At 42.2% G+C, this 23,629-nt stretch overlaps 1 protein-coding gene across 2 annotated transcripts in view; it reads left to right on the top strand.

The window, feature by feature from the left end:
- The first annotated feature begins 4,431 nt into the window (after nucleotides 1-4,431).
- The window catches only part of asic4a (acid-sensing (proton-gated) ion channel family member 4a), a 78,179-nt gene continuing 58,981 nt past the window's right edge, over nucleotides 4,432-23,629 (top strand). For both annotated transcript variants that reach the window (XM_061226348.1, XM_061226349.1), the window contains exon 1: nucleotides 4,432-5,007. In XM_061226348.1, the coding sequence (XP_061082332.1) occupies nucleotides 4,432-5,007 (576 nt within the window). The remainder of the gene's footprint in view (nucleotides 5,008-23,629) is intronic.

Consider the following 23,629-nt stretch of genomic DNA (forward strand, 5'->3'; position numbering starts at 1 on the left):
TATTTGGTGAAATAACTGAGCTGGCCAAATACATTGAGCCATTATATGGTTGCCTTAACCACCACCAAAATGGTTAATATTAGTTCATCTGTAATAGGGGAGGAAGTAAAATATATTCATTATATAATGATTCTATAAAATGATGACCAGTCTTTCGGAAATCATCATAGGGGGCATTACCTTCAATTTCCACACATTCAATTTAATTTAGGCAGCATTGACTACTCACACTTAATAAAGTTACATTGATATCTTTATATCCATCGGCCTTGCAGAGAAGTTAGATTCATACCAAAGTGGTTGGATTAACTGCAGCAGCCTGGAAAGGCAGTGGTTGCTGTCATAAGTATGCACTTTATTCATCTTGGCAGTTAAAATTTACATTGATTCCAGTGAACAGTAATATGCCCTTCAACCTGTACAACTTGCTATGGATTGTATGGCAGCTCCAGCAGTTTACATTTCTACAAATTGCTACTCTCCTATGAACTCATGTCAATCTACATTAGTAGTCGTTTGATTTTCAAACATGAATGACTGTACCGTATATTGTAAAACGTAATTTCCTTATAAAAATGTATAAAGCTGAAAGGTTATTGTGGATTTGGAGACTTTTTTTCATAAGTTATGATAAAAATATCTCCGACTGTCAAACCTGAATCATCTCTTTCTTCTGAAAGTGAGTGACGGCGGCTGACGTAGGAGTTTCTCTCCAGCTGCTTTAAGCACTTCCAGGGTTTGGCCTTCCTGCCTCAGAGTAGGTAGCAGAGGTGTTCTCCCGATGGCTGGGAGCCATTATGTCTGCTGCTGCTCCCCCTCACAGAGCTTTAAGGGGCTGTCTCAGGTGCGGCAGGCTTCCATTTTGTCTGGCATTATTGGAAGCAAAACAAACTTTGAGCTGGACTATTTTGTAGCATGACTGACCAAAACAAATTAGTTTGAGTTTTGGGAAAGGTTGTTTGGAGCTTTTATGTTCAATATTTGTTTTGGTGCTGTACCTTGGTTCACAAAAAGCAAGTTCCAGTTTTTATACTTTTGGCCTATAAGTTATGACACTGAACAAACTGCACGACAATCGATTTTGTCTTGCTTACACGACACAATTACCTTACCGATAAGCTAAAACATGAGTGTTTTCAGAATTGTTTGGCAAATAAAAGGCACCCGTTACATAATGCCCGGAATAAGTGACGCAGAGAGACGACTCCGCTGAAAGGTCTTGTTTTCAGACCGTTGACCTTAAAGTGGCAGAAAGGTTTGCCTGTGCTGTCGTTTCATTATTCAGCACATTGTCTGAAGTATCCGCGTGGCTGGTGCTGTGGCTAAGGATGTGGACAGATTCCATGAGCGGTTCGATCGCCTGTTAATTCTACAGCATTGCAAACATGCCTCACGACTAGGAACAATGCATAACTGACCTGGTGGCTTCGTTACTGTTCACAAGACCTTGGCTTCTTTAAAATGATTCAACTGGCAGCTTAGAGTACACTTCGTGTTATGGATCATGTGCTTTGCAAAGCTACACAACATTGCAAGTCCAATAAACAAAATTCAGTTGGTATATTTTATCAGCATCGCAAGCTTCTGCATCCATATAGCCTTAGTTGAGATTAGTTGCTTACTGTGTCAACCCCTTAACGGTCACTGACTTGACAGAATACAACATCCCATATTTTAACCACTGAATACCGTGATCTTGGATAATAAACAGTCAAGCAATTGGGAATCATCCAGATAGCAATCAGTTGCACAAATGTAGCAAATGTCAACATACTGTCCTCATGTATGGTACACAGACAGAAAATCATCTACTACAGAGTATGTATGATCTCTATTGGACTAGTATGCACTCTGTTAGTGTTTAATACAGACATTTTAGTGTGTACGATAGCACAGGGATTGTAAATTCCGTACCTGGAGGGCTGGTTTGTCAACAGGTTGGGGTTTCCACAACTGAATTACCCATGTCGACTAGCTGCATGTACAGGTAGTAACAACAGTTCACTTGCATATCCATCTACACTGGAATCCCCCATCTCTGTCGCATTTTAAGAAAAGAAGGGAAAAGCACAGAAGCCATTTACATGCATCATATTAAATCTAAATGTCAGATAAAATATTGTTTGAAACACCGGGGAAGGTTTTTTTTTTTACATTTCCAATGTGAGAGTGAATGATTATTAGGTGGTGAGATTCCAGAGGCAATCATATTGGCTGCGCTCTCTCCAGCTCGTATGTGATGTGCTGTACGTAACCCGCAGGAAGATTACACCCGGCGGCACACCACAAACACAACAAACATCGCACACTAATATCCAAAGCACAGATCTGAAAAGTGATGTATAGCCCACAGGTATATATTTTTTTGTGTTTGTTTGATAATATGATTTTCAATATTTGCATTTCTCGGGGTGGATTTTGTCTCAAGACGGCGTTGGGCTGCAGCCGACCACGCTTTGTGCTTGACCACTTCATTCAAGCTATCTTCCTTCTGTACCGCATTCATCCAAGCACAAAATGCATGGAATTGATTTGTCTATTTCTGTACTTGTACACCACACTCCTGGCTCTTTAAACAGCAACCAGAGCAAAGCTTGTATAGAGAGACTGAATAAAATGGTACATAATGTTTTTAATTACTGAGAGATACCTGCCTCGGGGAATAGGAAGGCCAGTGAGTCGGACCATGGTGAGGGAAATATTCCAGTGCGTCTTTAAGGGCTGCAGGAACAAACTGTGAATATGTATCTGGACTAATGTATTCCCACGGTTTGCATTTCACTCCACTGCCGATGCAGGGATACATTCTCGTTTCTCATCTGCCATAACAGCAGCTTAACTTGAAAAAAACAACAAAGAAATCATTGTTAATATATGCACTGTTAATATAACACTCTTGAATTCTCCTTTTGTTTTACCATGATAACTTTCTTGCTAGTTCTACATACAGCGGGGGGGGGTTAACAGTCATGCACTTTATTTCACTGGGGAAGTTTATCGAAGTGAATATATCTGTAACCCTGTGATAAGAACATGCATTCAATGTACTTTGTGCTTTGACGGACATGTTGTTCCTGTCTGCGGATTGTGCTGTTTGGGGAACAGGAATGCAAAGGCTCTTATCCACTTCTCCCCCATATTTAATTCCTTTTTCTTTGCTTTTTAAAAGAAAAATCTAATAATACTGTTCGGCTTTGTTCAGCCTGACAGAGGCTCTCAAAAGAGTACGGCACCCACATATTTAAAGCTATTAAGTTCACCTTTAAACGCTCTTTTTCTCCGGGGGTCTGCGCCCACCCTCACGTGCCCTGCATGACTAATCCGACAGGAGGAATAAATTGCGCATTAGAACGAGTGCTTTTATGTTTCCTATTTACATAATTTTGTTTGGCAATCGGGGGGGAAAGGCCATTAACGGTGAGGAAAGTGCACTGTAAAAGCGGGCGAAAACAGGGAAATCGATACTTTATTTCAACATCTCTAATGTCGTCTCGTTACACATCTGAAGGCTGCCGCTAATTTAAATTCATTCTGGATGCTTGTGATGCCACCATTAATTCCCCGTAAGAAAAGGGCCGTTGTACTGCCTGCCCTAATCTCTGACAGATGCTCCTGCCGGATCAATAGTCTTTCATTTTATTTCGGTTCCGAAGAGAAGATTGATCATGAAGAGGGGCTTGGTGTTCATTTCCGCTCCCCTCATTTCCCATTATCGTTCCAATTAGTCACTCACGGGGGACCTGGGAAAGAGCGCTAAAAAAGGACCCTCCCTGCCCCCTCGCAACCGCCCGCCCCCCCCCCCCCCCCCCCCCTCCCCGCGCGGGACTACCGTGGGCCCGGGATTTTTCAGCAGAGTAACCTTCTGGCACCAACTCGACGCAGTCGGAGCAACAGAGCGGCTCAAACAAGTGGATCAGACGGCAGGACTTTCTGCGGGGAGAGGCTGCAGAGTGGGAAGTCTCAGCTCTCGCCGGAGAGAGAGAGAGAGAGAGAGAGAGAGAGAGAGAGAGGGGGGAAATAATCACTATGTTGCTCGCTCATGAATTATTAAGCAGCCCCCGGCTTCTTTTGAGTCCGCTCAAAATGCTGCATTTTCATCTGCGGGTCTGAAGTAGAGGGCTGGGGCGCGCGCCGGGTGTTTTTTTTTTTGACAGCTGCGTTGCCGCTGATAAGCAAGGCTCGGTGAGCGGACCGGAGCGTGGCGTGGAGACAGGGATCCAGAGCAGCGGCCAGCGGCGGTCCGTAGCGGCGAGCGCAGGCAGGCAGCGGAGACGGCAGCGGGGACTCTGCCTGCTCTTTCTTTTCTGGAGTTTGTGAGATCAGTTGGGGAGAGAGAGAGCGGAAGCGGGAGCGGGAGGAGAGGAGCCCGGGCTGACCGTCGTTATTGAGAAACCGGCCCCCCACCCCCCCGACGCAGACCTGGCTGCCCACATGCCGATCGAATTTGTGTGCAAAATCAAGTTTGCCGAGGAGGATGAGAAGCAGAAAGGCAAGCCGGACGGGGACAGGGAGAGCCTGATCGAGGAGAGCGGAGCTCCCCCGGCCAGAGACCTCCTGGGCTTCGCCAGCTCCTGCTCCCTGCATGGGATCAACCACGTCTTCGTCTCCGGCCGCCTGGGCATCCGGCAGACCCTGTGGGCGCTGGCCTTCCTGGCCTCACTGGTGCTCTTCCTGTACCAGGCGGCCAAGTGCGCCATGTCGTACCTGGAGCACTCGCACGTCACCTCGCTGAACGAGGAGGTGAGCAAGGAGATGGTCTTCCCGGCGGTGACCATCTGCAACATCAACCGATTCAGACACAGCGCCCTCAACGACGCCGACATCTACCACCTGGCCAACCTGACCGGGCTCCCGCCCAAAAACAAGGATGGACACAGGCCCACCGATTTGGAGTACCCTGCCCCCGACATGCAGGACATCTTCAACAGGACGGGGCACCAGCTGGACGAGATGCTGAAGAGCTGCAACTTCAGCGGGCAGAACTGCTCCAGCGACGACTTCACTGTGGTGAGTTCTGAAGTTTACCGGTGCGAGCCGGTTTGCCCGTCACTGTGTTTTCGTCGATAACGCCCCCTGTCTTTACACGTGTGACTCGAGAGCAGCGAGAAGCACTGCTGGTAATAAGAGCTTGATGCTAAAATGTGAGTTCATAAGTTGCTGTTCAAATCTCAAGTGTGTACAGTTAAAATAAATTGGATTCACTGTCCTTTGAATAGACTGTGGTGGATGTAAGAGAAAAGCAGACATCCCATTAAGTTCCCTTACAAAAAGTGCTTACAAAAATATATAAATCAGTGATTCAGTCAGGTGATTTCTGTATGAGAAACTGAACTCCTGCTTATAAGCTTGCCTCGTGGTTCCGATTCCCACCCTATGAATTTGCACATCCTGTACGATTCCAAACAGGACACAGATCTCAGCACTATTATTGTGGAAAGGAGAGCATCAGTGTTTCAACTGCTCAGATCGTTGAAAAGGTTCGAAAATATAACGTCTCTGCCTGCGCTACTGCCAGGGGGGAAAAAAGGCAGGAGAAGTGGCGTGTTTACTTTCTCCAGACAAACTGTGGTTTTATACTGCCTCCAACGCCGGCAGCTGAGAGAGCGCATGGCAGCACAGTCTACTGTTTAAAATAACTCTGCCTCAGTGACCCCACTTAAGCCCCCCTGCTCCTTTCAGGAGGGGAGAATAATGTTCTACTAATGTCGCATTCCAATCTTGCCAATGTTCAAATGAAATATTTACAGGTGCCAACATGGTTCTTGCATTAGCCAAATTGTCAAGGATGAATAAAACAGCGTCAGGGGCTTTTTACATCAGACCGAGGAGAGCCCAAGTGTGTTTGCGTACTATTTATTAAAGGTACAGTCCAAATGGGAAATGGATTTTTACCTCTCCGGACCAAATGGAATATGCGATTGCTTTGGGATGATTAAGTGCCGATGTCAAGCCTTAATAGGACATGTTGCACTCCGATACGCTCACTTTCCGGAATGCTGGGAGCTGTGCCTTATCGGAGCCATTATACAGAATTAGCTTCGGAATGCCCTATTACTGACAGGGGAAAAGTTAGCGAAATAACCCTCTTTCGCCTTCTAATCTAGGCAATTTCGGAATGCCAGTTTTCGTTTTCCGTGATGTATTTATTTGTCTTCATCAACCACATAGAAGCACGATGGAAATTAATTACTCTCTCGTCCACATAATTCAAGCAAAGCAGTTTTTTCTGGCAAATCTTTGCAAAATTTTGGATGCTTAATTATTTAAATGTTTTACATAACAGTATTAAGAGACAATTTTTCATAATATGAGATGTACTGGAACATTTCCTAACCATGCTTTACAACCTTGCAAGTACTTTATTTTTCCACAAACCCATGTGTATTGCATATGGTCCTAAATCCCTGTTCAACCTCATTTAAGGGGTGGGTGTTATTATTGCATCTTAAACCAGCTGGCAGATTTATCCACTTCTTTGCCAACTTATTTTTGGCTGTTCCAAGCCGAATGCAATTCTATTCTTCTGATGTTTTTATTAAATTAGTTTGCAAATCTTGCACTCGACAGACTTCTTGCCATCGACTCAGATATTGAATATAAATAGACTTTGTGACCTTTTTTCTGTTGCAGCTTAAATGTAGCCTTGCGGTATTGTAGCTTTTTCTCCCCCAAGATAAAGATTATACAAAATTATTAACTGAATTATTCTTTCAAAAAAAATAACATTTATTTTTATGTTTGTTTGGAACAATTACCTGTGGTGTATGCCACCTCATATTACCAAGCTCAAGGAACGTATAATTGGCAAGATATAATAATGGACATTTACAATTGTGAACAAGCACTATACACTAACTGTTCATTGTTCATATGTAACATAAGTATACAAGCTGATTGTGAATGATTTGAAGTGTTTAAAACCACTAAATACCCCTGACACTGGTCTCTTAAAGCCAGCTAATTTTCAGAAACATCTGTGTTTAAATGACCCCTCATTGCACATAAAAACACTCATCAATCCAAGACATACAATAAAAGAAAAAATATAAAAACTAAAATTAAAAAAAATTCTCAGAGTGTGAACTATCCCTTTAAGGGGGTCACACCTTAAAGCCATGTAGGCAAACAGAATAACCGACAGTCAGTTCTGTTCTGTGGAGGTCTGTGGACTGCTCTGTGAAGTGTACAGGACTTTGAGTTCCTGAAGTGGGCCACCCCGCACTGCTCTCCCCCAGGTTTGAGAGGAGACTTCTTGGTGCATTAAGACCCTCTGAATTTTTCACATGGCCGTCTGCTCCGTGATAGCTTGTGATGTGCGTGCGTGTGGGTCTGTCAGGCAGATGTTACAGATTTCCATTTCCCTTCTCGCTCCGTGCGCGACAACCCCGTTCACACTGCACCCCCGGGCAGGGCGGCGGGGACCGAGGGCAGTCGAGCTCGGAGCACTGGGAACGTGCGGCTATGCGGTTTCTGCTAGGAAATGTGTTAATACCGCCTTTGGGTTTTTATCCTGTTCCTGGTGTGACAAGGGTCTGTCTTGAAGGCATATCGAGAAGGCATAATTTTATCTTTTTTAACAAAAGAAAAGTCTTGTCATGGCAAGGACGGTCAAAGAGCTATATGTAAATACACACACACACAGGACTGTATATTTATGTGCATGTGTGATGGTTGATTTGTCAATCTCGGCTCTTCATGAACAATGTTTCTAAAATTACAAAAATACAAATGATTTTCAGTTCTTGCCATGGGTCATTTCTCATTAATTTTCTCTCTCTGTAATGTTCAGTGTCAGCTGAGTCTTGGGGCATTAGTTCTGCTGGTCCACTTACAACAAAGCTGAGAGTAAAGCTAGTGTACTGCAGAGCTTGCTTATATATTATTTCTGCCATCATGTTCACTTCTCAGCATTAGGAATTAGAAACTGTGATTAATTATGCTTTTGGAAGGAGTCAGCACGCTCATGCATTTTTCTAACCAAGTAACTTAGGTCTGAATTGCTACGGCAATGTATGATCACTGTTTAACTGAAGTCCAAATCAATTTACAAATTAATCAGTGCTTCGACCAATTATCTACAAATAAACTGCACGCCTCCGAACAAGACCGACTCAGAGGTGTATTCCTTTCATGAATTACCGGATCCTTTACGAGACAATTTCACGCTTAAAATTGAGATTTGACCTTTTGAAAAACTGTCTGGTTGCTGAGACAATTATGGAAATTTGCATTTTCATCGGATGATATTTCACTCATCTCTGCGCAATGAAAGCGAGCAGATAGAGAGTTCTCACTGTCCAGCTGGAACCAGTTTATGCCACGGGTCATTTCTCATTAACTTTCTCTCTCTGTCCTGGCCGGTGGCACCTCAGTCTTGGGGCATTAGTTATGCTGGTCCTCTTACAACAAAGCTGTGGTGAACGCTAGTCTACTGCAGAGCTCGCGTATACATTATCGCTGCCATCTTGTTGGGGAATAAGCTTTTGGCACCAACTCTCTTGGAGGAGTCAAATACATTAGGAGAAATGAGCTCACTATCACTAAGAATCACTGGTGCAGTACACCATAGATACAGGCTCGATATTCAGTTTTATTTATTTATGTATTTTGTCAGGGCAATGTCTGCCGTAGATGACTACGCATTAATCTTGATATGTTCAGAAGGAAACATTCACTGCATCATATGTTAAAATTGTGCAATTAAAATGTGTTCTTGTGTCCTGGAGCAGGCTGTTTAAGCTCTGACTCATATTGATATTTTTTTTGCCTCCAGTGGCGGAAAAGCAGGATAAGAAAAGAAACCATAGAAACGGATTCATGTGTAAAATCTAATGACTGTTATAAGCCGTGTATTCAGTGTAGTTCTAACTGTTAGGTAGCAGACGACTATATTTCACTTCTCAGTATTAGGAATTAGGCATTATGCTTTTAAAAGAAGTCAACATCCTAATGCATTTTTCTTATTAAGGGCAGGAGTTTGACCAGATAACATAGGTCTGAATTGCAATTTATGATCGCTGTTTAATTGAAGCTCAAATCAGTTTCTTAAACAAAATTGTTTGTGTTCTTCCTGTTCGGATAAGGGGTAAAAATGATTTCAAAAACTGTTACTGAAGGCTACTGGCTGACTCATTCTGTGAAGACACTCATCCTGTTTCATTGTGTGGATGGAGTGTAGACAGTGATGACAGCCCCAGAATGTGATTTATAATAGGCCGGCGTGTTGGCTGTGTCATCACTCGCCACCGCCCTCTACAGGTTGTTCAGGTGCCTGCAATCTGCTTGCACAAGCTGCATGTGAAGCATATTCAGAGTCATGATCGTTTACGCTCAACTTCCCGACCGTGGCATAAACCGGAAAAGTGGTGCGACATCACGTTTCAGAGGAGAGAAAGTGGCAGTCTCTGCCATGCCAGATGTATAGTGGACGGTATAGCAAAACGCTGGTGAATGATTGCACATTCAAGATTGAGGGGAAAAAAAACAAAAATACAAATAAAAAGATAATACATTTCGCATACAGTAATTGTGCCCTAACCCAGGATTGCTGGGTTGCTCATCCGGTAAAGGCCCCGTTCCAGTATGTGACATCGGATGAAGAATGTGGCCAGTGGCCTAACTGGGATGGCTCAGAACTGGCCAGAGCGTTTGCCTGGACGTGGATGGGGTGACCACGTCTCACCAACAGTTGTGATAGGTTGGGTTCCTGCAGTCTACCCACACGAGCGTACCGCTCCAGTGCACTGCCTACATTAGCTCAACCGCTGATCTGTGGCCAGAAAACAAGAGGCAGCACAGCGCAGCGTGTTTAGGGTGAGGCGTGTCCTCGACAGCGCAAACCGAACAGAGAGGCCCGGAAACAACACTGCACCAGGCTTAGGAACACGACTGGGTATTCTGAATTGGAAGTAAAAGGAAAAACTTGGGTAAACATGGTTTTTCATCAACAAACCGGTGTGGCACTGGGGATTTCGCAGGAGGGGTTTGGAATCATTGGCAATGTTTTACAACTGCGTTCTTAGTAAATAAATACTTTCTCCCTGTACACACAGACAGTCACTACAATTATTGGCTTCCTTTTCCAAAATGATCTGTATCTGAACTGAACCTAATTACACATGGATATAAGTTCAATAAAATTTTAACTGTAAGGTTTTCTGCTGCCAGTTTTGTCTACCACTGTACACAGAAAAGTGAGGGAGATTTGCATAGAAAATCAAAACAAGAGGTTGTTTTTGGTGCAGCATTAAACTTCCACTTCGACAGAGTTTTATATATTGTGTGTACCCACACACACACACACACACACACACACACAAATGTACAGCAAGATTATCGGATTTGTGTTCAGCAGCAAAAGTGTTTAAAGCTCTCATCTACAGTTAATCATGTTAGCTTGTTAGATTCCTGTTACAAGGTGCATGAATTTGAAAACAATAATTGGATATTTAATAACAAGCGCAACACGAGAAGGTGACCTGTCCATAATAACTCCATCTATTCCATGTGGATCAAATAATTAACATTTAAACACTATTCAATATGCATGGGAACCATAATGATTACACTTCATGTATCGCCAAGTTCTCTGTAAGACTGTGGTTTCAGAACTGCAGGGGATAACTCATTTTTCCCCCAATGTAGTTCAATACATTTTAGCAAAGCATTGGACCCAGTAACCAGCTTAACTGGTTCCAGTCCCCCTCGCTGTAGATCTTCAGGGGAGAAAATAAGGGGGCATAAATCTCTGTGGTGATGGCACAGATTAGAGATGTCTGTTCAGGTCACAGAAGTAATAGAAACATGATGGTTAACTTACCTATAGTTTGTTACTTTAGGGTTAACTAGATCAATAGAAATCCTATTTGAGTCTTGAAATACTTCTCGCAAACAGATTTGCTTGCCTTTTATATGCAGACGGTGCAATGAAAACACAGCCATTGACAATGTACTTTCACAAACTGTACTCATAACTGCGGTTGTATCAGTTTTACGGGTCGTTGCATCAATCGTCTTCAAAAAAGATTTTTGTTGGTTTTACAAGTTGGTCCTGCAGGTTAGTTTGAATTCATATGCATTTATGTGAGTTTTAGTGGTGGATCACACACAGTTTAGAAGAAGCTATGTAGATAATTGCATAGTAACCATTTTGTGTAGTTCACCTAGGCTCACTGCAGTTGCAGATAAAGATCAGTGTGTGTTTACCATCCAGGGACAGCAGAACTTGGCTTGATCGGGCCAGAAAGTACTGACATGCTTGCCATAAAATGATTACCTGATCTGGAAAGAAAACTCACTTTTCATGCAATCCATTGCAATTCCAGTGAAGCTGAAGTTGCTGATTGATTTAGTTGAAATTGCCTGCATTTTGTCGGTGTGTTCTTAGACGTTTAATTTGCAGCAGACTAAGTGAAAGGATGCGGCTGTCTCAGACACAGGTGTAAGAAGGAGGGGTCTGGATCCTACTCAGCCAGCCTAGTACCCTGTACCCCTTCCCCCACTCCCCCCTTCTCTCTCCTGCTGGGATCCCCTGGAACTGCAGGCCTTTAGAGGACTGCGGAATGCCCAGCATCAGTCTTTATGTTCTGTAAGTATGGAGGACAGTGGAACAGCACCTGTCTGAACTTTCAGTCTGAACCTCATACAATGGCAATACTTCTAAAGAGGGTTTCAAAAAAACACTTTTACTTGCATATACAGCAGGGTCCAAAAGTCTGAGACCAGTGCTTCTATTTTGCATTCTTTCCTAATTTAATAGACACATTACAAATTACATTATCAGCATAATAATTTAAGTGAAAAGTTTAATCTTTGAAAAATGTACATGAATTTCAGAATTTTAGTATTTGGTATGTCCTCTTTGCTTTATTGGCAGCATGCACTCAAGCTGGCATGGACCACAAATGGCATCTTGTAATGTTACTGAATGCTTGGCTTTTGTCAAGTGTTGCAATAAATATTCAATGGGGTTGAGGTCAGGCGATTGTGGATTGTGTAGCAGTCCTTTCTCTTCTTTGGTCTTCAAGCTTTGAAGTAACTATAATTTGTTTTACATTTTTCAAAATCCTAAAACTTACTGTTCATTTTTATGATTACATCGAAAAAAAGAAAGTTTAGTATGGTCTCAGACTTTTGTGCCCCACTGTACATTCTGGTCTTCAAGAGGTATTCTTCGTTCTCCTCAGCTGGTAGACAACAAAATTGGCTCATTGGCTCACAGTAAGAAGTCCAGTGCTCATTCAACTCTGACAGAGTACAGTACATATTAACCATCAGGAACCATGCGGTATATTATACTCAGAGTTGGCACTGAACATTTTACTGAGCTATACAAGCCTATATACAGTAATGGCCCCATTACTCCTCAACCCATCACTCCTCACCTCTGCAAACTTAAATGTCTGACTGCCGATGACATCATATATAGTAGCCTGTCGATCGCGTGCGCAGTTCCACTACGACAGTATGCATCACCCTGGCCTGAATGACGGCATTCGCTTTCCCAGACTGCAGTACCTTTCACTGGTAACAGCTTGGCGGGCCACATGCCACTCCGTACATTTCGTGATTCACCGGCTCTACCGTAGACGCGTGGAGAAGGGTCGCTCTCTGTCTTACTCCTAAACGCCCTGCAGTGAGGAGCGGCGGCTGGAGAAATATCAGCCCATTTCAGCGGGCGGAGCGAGATTCTGCTCAACAAAATGGATGGGAGAGCAGCCCGGCTCCATTCCCTCCCACGCGCCACCTTCTGTGCTCTTACACTGCTTTGGACAGCCAGGATCTAAATCAAAGTCAAATTAGCGCACCGCTTGACTTAAAGTGCAGCACTGCTGCGTCTTCTCTCGAAAAACCCCCAATGCCAGAGCCAGGCAGCCAAGTGTGAGTTACAGTACGTGGAAAATGGCTCATTAAGCGTGTCGGGATCCAGAGATTTAATAAACCCAACATGTTTTCAGAGCCTCCTTTTCTGAACTGCAGACTCTGGACTTGTAAGCCCCTCCACTAGGAAAACTGCATCCTAGGGCATGACGGTTGCCCTAGCAAAAAAAAAAATATATAACCTTAATTCTGTGAAGCAATTTCTCCTGCAAGGGAAACACCCCTTACAGATAACTCCAGCCTGACCCCGGGGATTCTTTAACCCGCAGAAACATTCATTTCCTTTGACAAACAGCACATACATTAGGTGAGCGTGTTCCCTCTAGATGATGGAGCTCTGTAAAAGGCTGAAAATTACCAACTTTTTCTCCTGCCCTTGGATCGATACATCATTCAGTCAGATTGTTTCCCAGCCCTTAAGCCGTCTGTGACTAATTATACCGTCTCCATTTTGGTGGAGTAAGGATTCCCAGCCATATTTCTTAACCCTTGTAGAGCTCGGTAGGAATTCTCAAATACGTCCGTTTCTGTAAACAGTAAGACTCCCAGTTAAATCAATATGAATGTGACTGATAATGTAGTAGCTTTCTGCGATTGACACATGCTTCAGCTATTTTCTCTTCTTCTCCTTGTTACATTATAATTCTATTCATGCAAACACCCCATAGGCAAAGAACATTTGAATAGGTCCAGTTTGTTACATATTTAAAAACAAAGATATGCCAGGTATGCTTCTTTACTCCTGGGAATACTTAAAACTCCACACTGAACAGATTGTTAAAAAATTATGCAGAAAATTAATTACCTCTGCTTTTAGTCTGAAAAGCATAATGGAAGTTATTTTTGTCTATCACCGGTATCTTTTAATACTTTGAAAATGATAGTGTGTTTCTTTCCTACAAAGAGACAGATATAAAAGTCATTGCCCTGCTGAAATTTGCATTCAAATGTCACAGTTGAAATGGACTTCTATTCAGGAGGAGGAAATGGAGGATCTTAAATGTCATGCAAAATGTCCGCCCCCAGGTCGTTCTGCTTGAAGAACTGGGGTCTGCTTGGCTGGACAATGGGCTCATGTTCTGTGGACTAACATTGCGCTCATAGCTCTGCCTCTCCCCTTTGTCTTCTGTGTTTATTCTCAGTAATATTCCCAATGAATCATGGGTCACCAGCGTGTCTTACACACAGCCTTCTCTGACTGTATTCCTTTGTGTTGCTGGTCCCCTTACTGGGTACATGATGGAGATGTTTGTGTTCTTTGCAGCAGTGACTCACCCGACAACAAAACTTGCAACCTCTCTAATAATGAGAATCGATTGGGTGTATTTACTGTAACACCATTCATCGTGTCTGAGGGTCTAAAAGAGCTTTGCAGAGAGGGTGAGGAACTAAAATTGTCCAGTACCAATGCATAGCACCCATAGCAGTGATTAAAAGGCCAAACACACGGGATGAGGTTAATCTGGGGAATGGATAAATGGTCAGAATTGGGAGAATTTGGCCAGGACTTTGGGGCATGCCTTCCACTACAGCATCTCCAGTAGCACAGAGTACTGGGGAAATGGATTCCTACTGGCAGACAGAACTCTGCCAACAAGTCAAGATATTAGACCAGGGGCCACAAACCTTATCAGAAAAAGGCCAGTGTTGGTGCCGGTTTGTGTTTTAGACCAGAGCTACAACTCGCGATTCAAATAATGAACTAATCATGGTCTTCAATCAAGATCTTGATAAGTAGAATCAGGGGTCTAAGTGCAGGGCACACAAAAACATCAAACCACACTGGCCTGTCGAGGACCCGGCCCTAGGCCCCCCTGATGAGAGATTGACAGGGATGGGTTAGGAAGGAATGCATTGTTAACCCCTCGCACACGCCATTGAGGTGGTAGCAAGAACACCCGTAAGAGGAAAAATATGCGGTTCAGAGATAATGAGCAGCCCTACTTGTCAGCGGAGGAGTCTGAAGTCAGGGGACTTAGATTTAGAGTACTAAGGAGCAAGGTTAAAGTTCTGACTGAGGCCATGCACAGAATGAGTTCCAGCATAACCTTGGAGGAGATTCAACATGCTGAGCGAGCAGTCAGGGAATACCCCAACCCTACAGGGGAGGAGCACAATGCCTGGCTAAAGAAAAAAGATAAGGAAAACAGAAGGGATGTCAATACCGAAAGAATATTAAGGGCCTCCCTGATTATAATCTGATAATGTATTGGATAGATTCAAAGGACTGACTGTAGAGGAGTTTGGGGATGATTTACACTCAGCTATTGGCTGGATGTCCTTTGTAGATCCCTTAAGGCGCCGCGGAGAGGGGCACCTGAAGAGTGTGTCGAGATGGTGGAGGGCACTAACTTCTGGCTTGTATGAAGTCAAAGTTTGGAGAGAGTCCAAGGAGAGATTATGACAGGGAGACAAATACCAGTGATGAATAGGTTCATTGAAAAATTACATAAGAGCTAGTGTTTTTCCACTCGTATATTGAGATGGTGGAAACTCCCAACCGGAGGGGCACATGAGATAAAGTATTGGGGAAATTTCCTTTGAGGTATGAGAAAATGACAGTGAGACAAACAGAAGTAATGAATATGGTCATTAAAAAAGTTGCATAAGAGATAAATGTCTTCCTACTCGGTATATTGGGGACATTTCTTATCAAAAAAAGGTACACTTTTATACGAGCTAAGGATATATAAGGAGTGAGCTTTAAGACGTTAAAAAGCAGAGAAAAAATAAGAAGAAAGAAGGAGAGAAGAAAAAACCCTCTTAGAATTTCGCTGTTGAAGATATCTAAGGGCTGTTGAAGAGAGAGCAACGCAAGACAGCTGTAGTCAAGCTGGAGTGGCGCGCTCCCTCTGCGCGCCACTCCAGGATATGGATATGGAGAACGGAGTGACGTACGCGGTGCGGACTTAGCCCAAGAGTTGTGGCAACAGGACTGATGTCGAAAGAGCAACGCAGAACAACTATAATCAAGCTTGAGTGGTAATTATAATCTATATTACTTGTAGAAGTAGGAAAAGTAATACATAAAAGTAATACATTATAAGTTTCTTTTTATTTTTATGTCTTTTATTTCTCATTAAGGTACTCTATAAAGTAGAAAAATGTAGAGAAGTTTTTAGAGTTTAGATCAACATAATATTCCAGGAATAGTTTCTTTTAAACGTCAGGAAGGGGGAGCTATAGGATAAGGCTAAGGCCAAAGATGATGGGTATTTGAGGGGTGTACCTTGAATTTTAACATCATGGTGGAAAGGTAAATTAGAAAGAGCTAAATATAGAGCTATATGTAACTTGCATATGATCAGCAAACTGAAAGATGATATATATCCTGTAATCTGTATAACTCTATTCTTTTGATTGATTATAATAAAGTATATCTTACTATAATCATATGTGATAAATACACATATAGGAATACATTGAATACAGGACATCGTATACCAGATTTGCATCACACCCTTCACGAGACTGGGCTGGAAGTTCAGTAGAACTTACCAGGGCTCCAGAACGTTCGGAGTACTTGAGTTCGTCCCCGAGACACCTCATGGTGAGGTACTGCTCGTGGGAACGTGAGGTCTGAGCTCGGCAAGGGGTCCGTGGCTAACGACAGGCCCTTTTCAGACAATACTGGGGACCCCTGGTATAATGTTAGACTGCTGCTAGCTCCCAACAGTGTTCCTTACTATTTTTAAGATAGTACGCAATAAATGTGTTCGGTAACGCACAGGCATACAGTAACATTCAATGTATGCCAGAATCTTCTAGTGTTCCTTTGAACTGGGCACAAAACACTAAAAGGTACAATAGGTAATTTCAGACTTCTAACGGTCAAGAGAAGAGCAGCAACAAACACACTCAAACGACACCACTGTTTATCCCACCCCTTCTCTGAACGTGCTGATGTTGAAATGCCATTGGCTGTTGCAATTAGAACCAATTTTCAACCAATGAGCTTGAATTATTGTAAAGCTATATAATGTTTTGGTAGAGTGCCGGCCAGTCACAGCATATTTTGAAACTAGAATTTAAGGACTATAAATACAGTCAATATGCCAGTGAGCCTTTTTCAATGATAGGAAGGGATTTACAATGGTCTTGTAACAATGTTTTAACACAAAATCTTACCTATTGTTCCTTTAAGATAACCTGTCAGGTTTCATGAACTTCACAGGCGTTTTACTGTACATGAGCTGGCGTGTCAAAGCTCTGGTCAGGGAACCAGGTCCAAATGCAGAGGCCTCTCAACACAGCCTGCAGAAACCCCTCAGTGTGGTCAGCTGGTCTCTATGTCAGATAGCCTTGATGTTGAATGCTTTATAGCATTTGAGTCCAAGCCAAATGATAGTGCAGCACTTCAGCGTTCAAAAAAAAAAAGAAAGAAAAGGAAATCTACATTTAGTCATTTTCTCTGACAAGGTCGTGTTGACTTAGAGTGGGGACACCACGATGGATGTAGATGATGGAAGCTTTGTGGTAATAACCTGAAAGTGTGCTCTTGAGGAGGATGTCTTTTTGGGCCGGTTAAAGTAGTTTCCCTCAACAATCCCTCACAGGAGCCTGCAGCTCGTAGCCTGAAAATGAAATGCCTCAAGGCATCTTATTTGTGTGTCTATCGATGATGCTGTAAAACACCATCCATAGCAAGCAGAATCTCATGGGCAATAAATAGAATATGTGCTGCCACATCGTGGTTTAAGGACCAGAGTTTATAACGAGAACATCGACAAGATACAATCACAAGTATGGCAGTGCTGTATGCTTCAGCAAAGCACTTGACCTGAATCATCAGATAACGTGCATAAAAAAATATATTTACATACTGTACACTTAGTTTGTTTGTGTCAGCATGTTGATTCAGTTTATCACAAACCCCGCTGCCTATTTCACCATCTGCTGGACATCTCCACGTAGGGGCCCGGGGCTTCTGCCAATATTACTTTACAGATCAGACCATCTATTCACCATCACAAGGTGTAGATCACATGAAACGGTAATTTAATCTCACAGTTTGGGTGGTGCTGACAGCTTGTTCGACCTTCAGTTGAAGATTTAGTGTCATCTAAATCTTCAAATGCCAGTCCGGTAAGAGCGCAACATTTCACTTATGTCTAGATCTCAATCAATTCATTATGGAATAAAAAAAAGGGCAAAACTATAATATCCAATTTGAAACTGATTAAAGATTAAATAAAATGTATGCAAATACAGTCATAGTACAGCATATGATCAGAAGAAAATTGATTGCCTTCTGGTTATTTGTGACCATCTGGTGCAATTCCTTGCAGTTAAGGGTGGTAAAAAACATAATTTGCATTAATATCAGAATGTACAAGTCTAGTGATTATAAAACTACAGAAAGAGTCAACATGGCTTCTGCATGTAGAGCTCAAGTGTTAACCATGCCCACACCTGCTTAGCTTCAGCCATTCAGAAGAACCAGGGGGGCATGGTGCTATGGCTGCTGGGGATTGGATGCAGTAGCCCAACAAAGCTTAAAAGGATTATTGTCTTTCCAGAAAAGGAGGGAGAATAGACTTCAGCAGAACAGTGTTTTTCACTACAAGGTTTTTACAGGGATAGGCAACACCATTGTGACAGTTCTGCATAGACTTGGTAATACATTTCATTACACAGACTTCAGCATGTCAGTTCAAAGTTGTACTTATCAAACATGCATGCATGAGTAAGACTAAAAGCTACAGCACTGCTAAGCTGATAATGACTACTAAAAAAGAGACTTTAATGTGAATTTTACTTTTCCACAAAATGTAATATTCTATCACAAGCAGCGCATACAGTCAGCTCTACATGTCTTGAAACAAAAATTGTTCTTTGATTATTTTTTTATATATTTAATTTCACTGTGTAGAAATTGCTGCAATAAGCACTTTTCATAGTAGCATTTCAGGGCACCATTATGTTTGGGACAAATGGCTCAACAGGTGTTTCAGATTAGTCAGGTGCATTCAATTGCTTCCTTAGTGCAGACACTGGAGAGCTTTCAGTATCTAGTCACGATTCTAGGCTTTTGATTTCTTATTGGCATGTCAACATGAGAACCAGAACTGTGCAAATTAAAGTCAAGGAAGCCAATATGAGGCTGAGAAAAAAATAAAAATAAAAAAAAAGCCATACAGCCAAACCGTATGGCTTACCAAAATCAACAGTTTGAAACATTAAGAAGAAAGAGAGAACAGGTAAACTCAGTAATCTCAAAGCACCCGGTAAGCTAAGGGAGACCTCCATGGTTGATTCAATTCAGTTCAGTTTCATTTGTATAGCTCTTCTTACAGACTGCCACAGACATGTTTTACATAGTAACAGAAGCAGAGTAGCAGAAGAGCAAACACCAGACCACAAGAATGTGCAGTAAAAAAAAACTGTAGTGAATAAAAAAAACTCTCGAACAGTGGGGAGACCAAACCCCCCAATGGGAAGAAATCTCAGGAGAAACCTGGCTATACAGGGGGCAGCTCATCCCCTGCTGGTCGGCAAGGTGTAACGGCAGATGGATATAACAGAAATGTATTCAGAAATCCATTATTCAAATGGTTTGGACAGCTTACAGTTAGGTAATATATGAACTGGAAAAGTAGAATATCCAAATGAGAGGGAAAATAGTTTGAAAAATAGTAAGCGGTTAAGAACTTAAGAATTCTCACCATAATGAAGAAAAAAACCAACAGATGAGAAACACTCTTCAGGAGGCAGGTGCGGATGTGTCGGTCACTACTGTCCCACAGATGACTTTCACAAACAGATCTACAGAAGCTACACTGGAATTTAAAACTGCAAAACCACAATGACCAGGTTACAGCTTGCCAAGTAGTACATAAGAGCCTGGAGAGTTCTAGAAAAAGGTCTTGTGGACAGATGAAACCAAGATTCACTTATATCGGAGCGATGGCAAGAGCAATGTCTGGAGGCTAAAGGGAACTACCCAAGATCCAGAGCACCCCCCTCATCTCTGAATCACGGTGTTGGGGCTTGTATGGTAGCCAGACACTGGCTCACTTGATTTCATTGATGATGTGATTGCTCATAGCAGCATGGGTCAAAGAGTTCAAGCAGTCGTTGCATGAAAAGAATGTGATAAAGTACTGAACACGACTACTGTCATTTACATAACATTAATATGTCCCAGACATTATGGTGCCCTGAAATGTGGGGTGGGAGAGGAGGGGCTTATGTATTAAAAGTGCTGTCATTTCTACACTGTGAAACCAAAGTGTGAATTGTTTTCCCACATGTAAATTGTTTGATTACAAATATAAAATCGCGGAGTACAGAGCCAAATTAAGAAAGAATATGTCTTTGTCCCCAGACACATGGAACTCACTGTATGTGTGGTTCAGCTACAAAGAGAACGGTTGTGCATATGGCTGAGCATGTGTGAACACTTTTGGGTTATTTATTATTCAATAAAAGCCCCAGATGAGACCATTATAATGAAATGTTCATGAGCATGGTTTAAATTCCAGATGGGACCCTACTATTGCTCCTGTGGGCACAGTACTTTTTTACGAAGTGAAGACAGCTAATGAGTTACAGTGTTTAAGTCAAGACGGGGGTGTCTTCTAAGAAAATGATAATTCTCCTGTCAAGTGTTCTATCACAGCTCCGAACTACCTTGGTTCCCTCGCCTCCATAATCTTCCCTGCTTTCTGCTCCTGCTGAGAAGCATTTTGAGCTAGATGAAGAGTGAACTCGGCCTGAATTACCCCGAAACACTTAGTTGAGTAGTTCTGTTTAAATTTCCAGAACAGCGTGTCACAGGAATCTTTCTACATGCTGTGTTTTTGGTGCTCACCTCACGCTACCTTTTTGAAAACTCTCGCTACTGTCAGTCCAGACAGCTAAAAGGAATAAGATTGGGTTCATAAGTAAAACTCATGAATGTCGGAATCCCAATTTTTAAATCAAGTGAGCAGTCAGGTGCTGCTTAGATTAGGGATGGGAATCAATTTATGCACTTAACTTGTAACTAATGGAAGCTGTTGTTCCTATACTGTATACTGTATTACATTACTTAGCGTGTTAGGTTTAGTGAGTTCAAAAATCGATCAAAATTAAAAAAGAAAATGTAATCAAAAGCTTTACGACCTAAATGAAACGCCTGCTTAAATTAGTTTCGCTATGTTAAGGATAAAGCTGATTTGTATCAGACTTAATTGGGGCCGACTTGCTGGAGTGCATTGCTCTATAAAGTGGGGGGTAAAACCCACCTCCTTCTTTCGCTCTTCCTCAGACCCCGGTATGACCCCATTTTCCCCCCGATCTGGTCTACCAAGCTCAAGCATGCAGAGATATTGAAGTGACATCCACACCGCAGTTCATTGACGAGTCCAAGGGCATGGTGTGAGTTATGGATTAGGGTTGTCTGGCGACAGCTGGGTAGCTCCATGACACCACAAAGCCAGCCCACAGGGATGAATAAAGCTTCCACTTCCATTCGATTCCCAGGTTTCTTCTTGAAAAAGGCAAATATCCAAAAGCGCTTAAATATCCAGCGGCATTTAATCAAATGGATCAAATCAAAGGACGTCAACCCGATGCAAGTCATCCTTGACGAGGCTACAGCAAGCTCTGTGTGTACCTATAGAAGTCATTGTAGTTTTGATGTTCCATGATATTACTTGTACAATTTCAATTTATTTATCTTGCATCATCTCTTATTATGGCAAAGCAGTCATAGACATGTGTGAATGATCTCCATTTCTGCTTTGGATTTTAGGTGAGAAATAGAACTGAAGATTCGGGCTTTGATTCAAAGTTCATACATTTCAAAGTACATTTGATATTGAAATTTTCCACTCAAACTGTAGTATTCTAAAAAACTGAAAACAACCTGCAATCCTGGAATCCTTTACAACAATCTCCTTAAAGGAGGTATGTGTCTGTCTGTCTGTGTGTGTGCATGTGCATGCGGGTGAGTATTCATTTTATGCATTTATTCTCTACTCTAAACTAACAACCCTACTTCACCTACCCAACTACATTAGCCCCCATTCTATACATTTAAAAGTCTCACAAAACTGCAACCCCCCCCCCCCCCCCAACATTACAGTATCTCACCTACCCGCGGTACTGCTGTGAAGATTAATACTGTTTGTCCTAGTGTATGTTAATGAGAAAGTTGCGGGGATCTGATTGTCAATAGCGTGAAATACAGCCCTGGTCCCTAAATGCTGAAGCGCTCAATAACCTATTAAAGTTGAATCACAGATAACCTGGCGCCTATCAGGAAAGCAATCTGAAATTTGCACTGACATTGATCCTGCAGGTAAAAGACCTGATGGCTCCTTTTAACACTTTGGCTGTCCAGACTATGGGTTCTAAAGGGTGCGCGCAAACAAAACCATCTCATAAACCCAAACAGCCGTTTGTAAACCATGTCACTGCCAGGTTAACGGCATGCAAAAATGCTCGGACCAAAAAAAAGCTAAAGCTCATCACTAATGTTCCTCGCTATATATATTTGGAATGACATGCTCACGGAGGATGGTAGTTCATTCAGACGGAAATTTTATATCTATGCCTCTGCTTCTCATAAAGATGTGACATACACACACACACACACACACACACACACACACACACACACACACACACACACACCTTTAAGAGAAGCCAAGGCAAAGATATGATAAAAAAAAATGCAATTACTCCTCTGCTTGTCCACTGCAGGCAACTGATGCTTACAAATGTTCATGAGGCAGTTTCTGAATTCTCAACTCCATGCTGCACGAAAATAGTGTCTCTGCAACTTTGAAAATCCAATGTACTATCGATGCTAATGTGATCCCTGCACCGCTGATCAGAGGAGTTGAAGGAAAATGCCCCATTTGGGTTCTGTTTATACGCTTTAAATCACAATGCAAATTAAAAATGGACACCCCACCCACCCCAACCAGGAAAGTAATAGCTTTTCTTTTCATTGCCCAGGAGAAGAGGAAAATACAAATGATAGATGTTTTCAGAATTTGTGATTTCATCCATTTCATTTCAAACGGCCAGGAACGCACAATCATTTAGAATAAATGAGGTATGGCACCTTGATCTTGTGTAATGACTGTCCTTGACATCCCCACTGCACAGACCTGAAGGATAATACTTTTCTTTTTTTTCTGAGCAGCGATTGGAAGGTCTGTACATCTTTTCTTCCTCTACCATGACCTTCTCATACACATTTATTTATTTATTTATTTATTTATTTATTTATTTGACTAATAGCAAGTTAGAACTGAAAAGAATATTAGAGCTGCAGCAGTCGGGTCAGGAGCTTCAGGTAATGCTCACATCAACAGTCAGAATAGGGAAAAATGTGATCTAAGTGACTTTGACCGTGGAATGATTGTTGTTGGCAGACAGGGTGGTTTGAATATCTCAGAAACTGCTGATCTCCTGGGATTTTCACACACCTTTAGTCTCTATAGTTTGCAAAGAATGCTGCAAAAAAAAAAAAAAGAACAAATCCAGTCAGACAGAAATGCCTTGTTAATGAGAGACGTCAGAGGAGAATGGCCGGACTGGTCAAAGCTGACAGGAAGGTGACAGTAAAACAAATAACCACACATTACAACTGTAGTATGCTGAAGAACACACAACGAATCAGTGAGTGTATTTCTTCATCCAGATCAGAGATGTTCAAGGAGGAAACCAATGAGGAATAACAAATAAGTATAAACTTGGTACTTTAAATGAAAGCGTAGCCATATTTAAACGTTATTAACATTTGAGGTAAGAT

This window comes from Conger conger, chromosome 17 (assembly GCF_963514075.1).
Source record: "Conger conger chromosome 17, fConCon1.1, whole genome shotgun sequence".
NCBI lineage: Eukaryota > Metazoa > Chordata > Actinopteri > Anguilliformes > Congridae > Conger > Conger conger.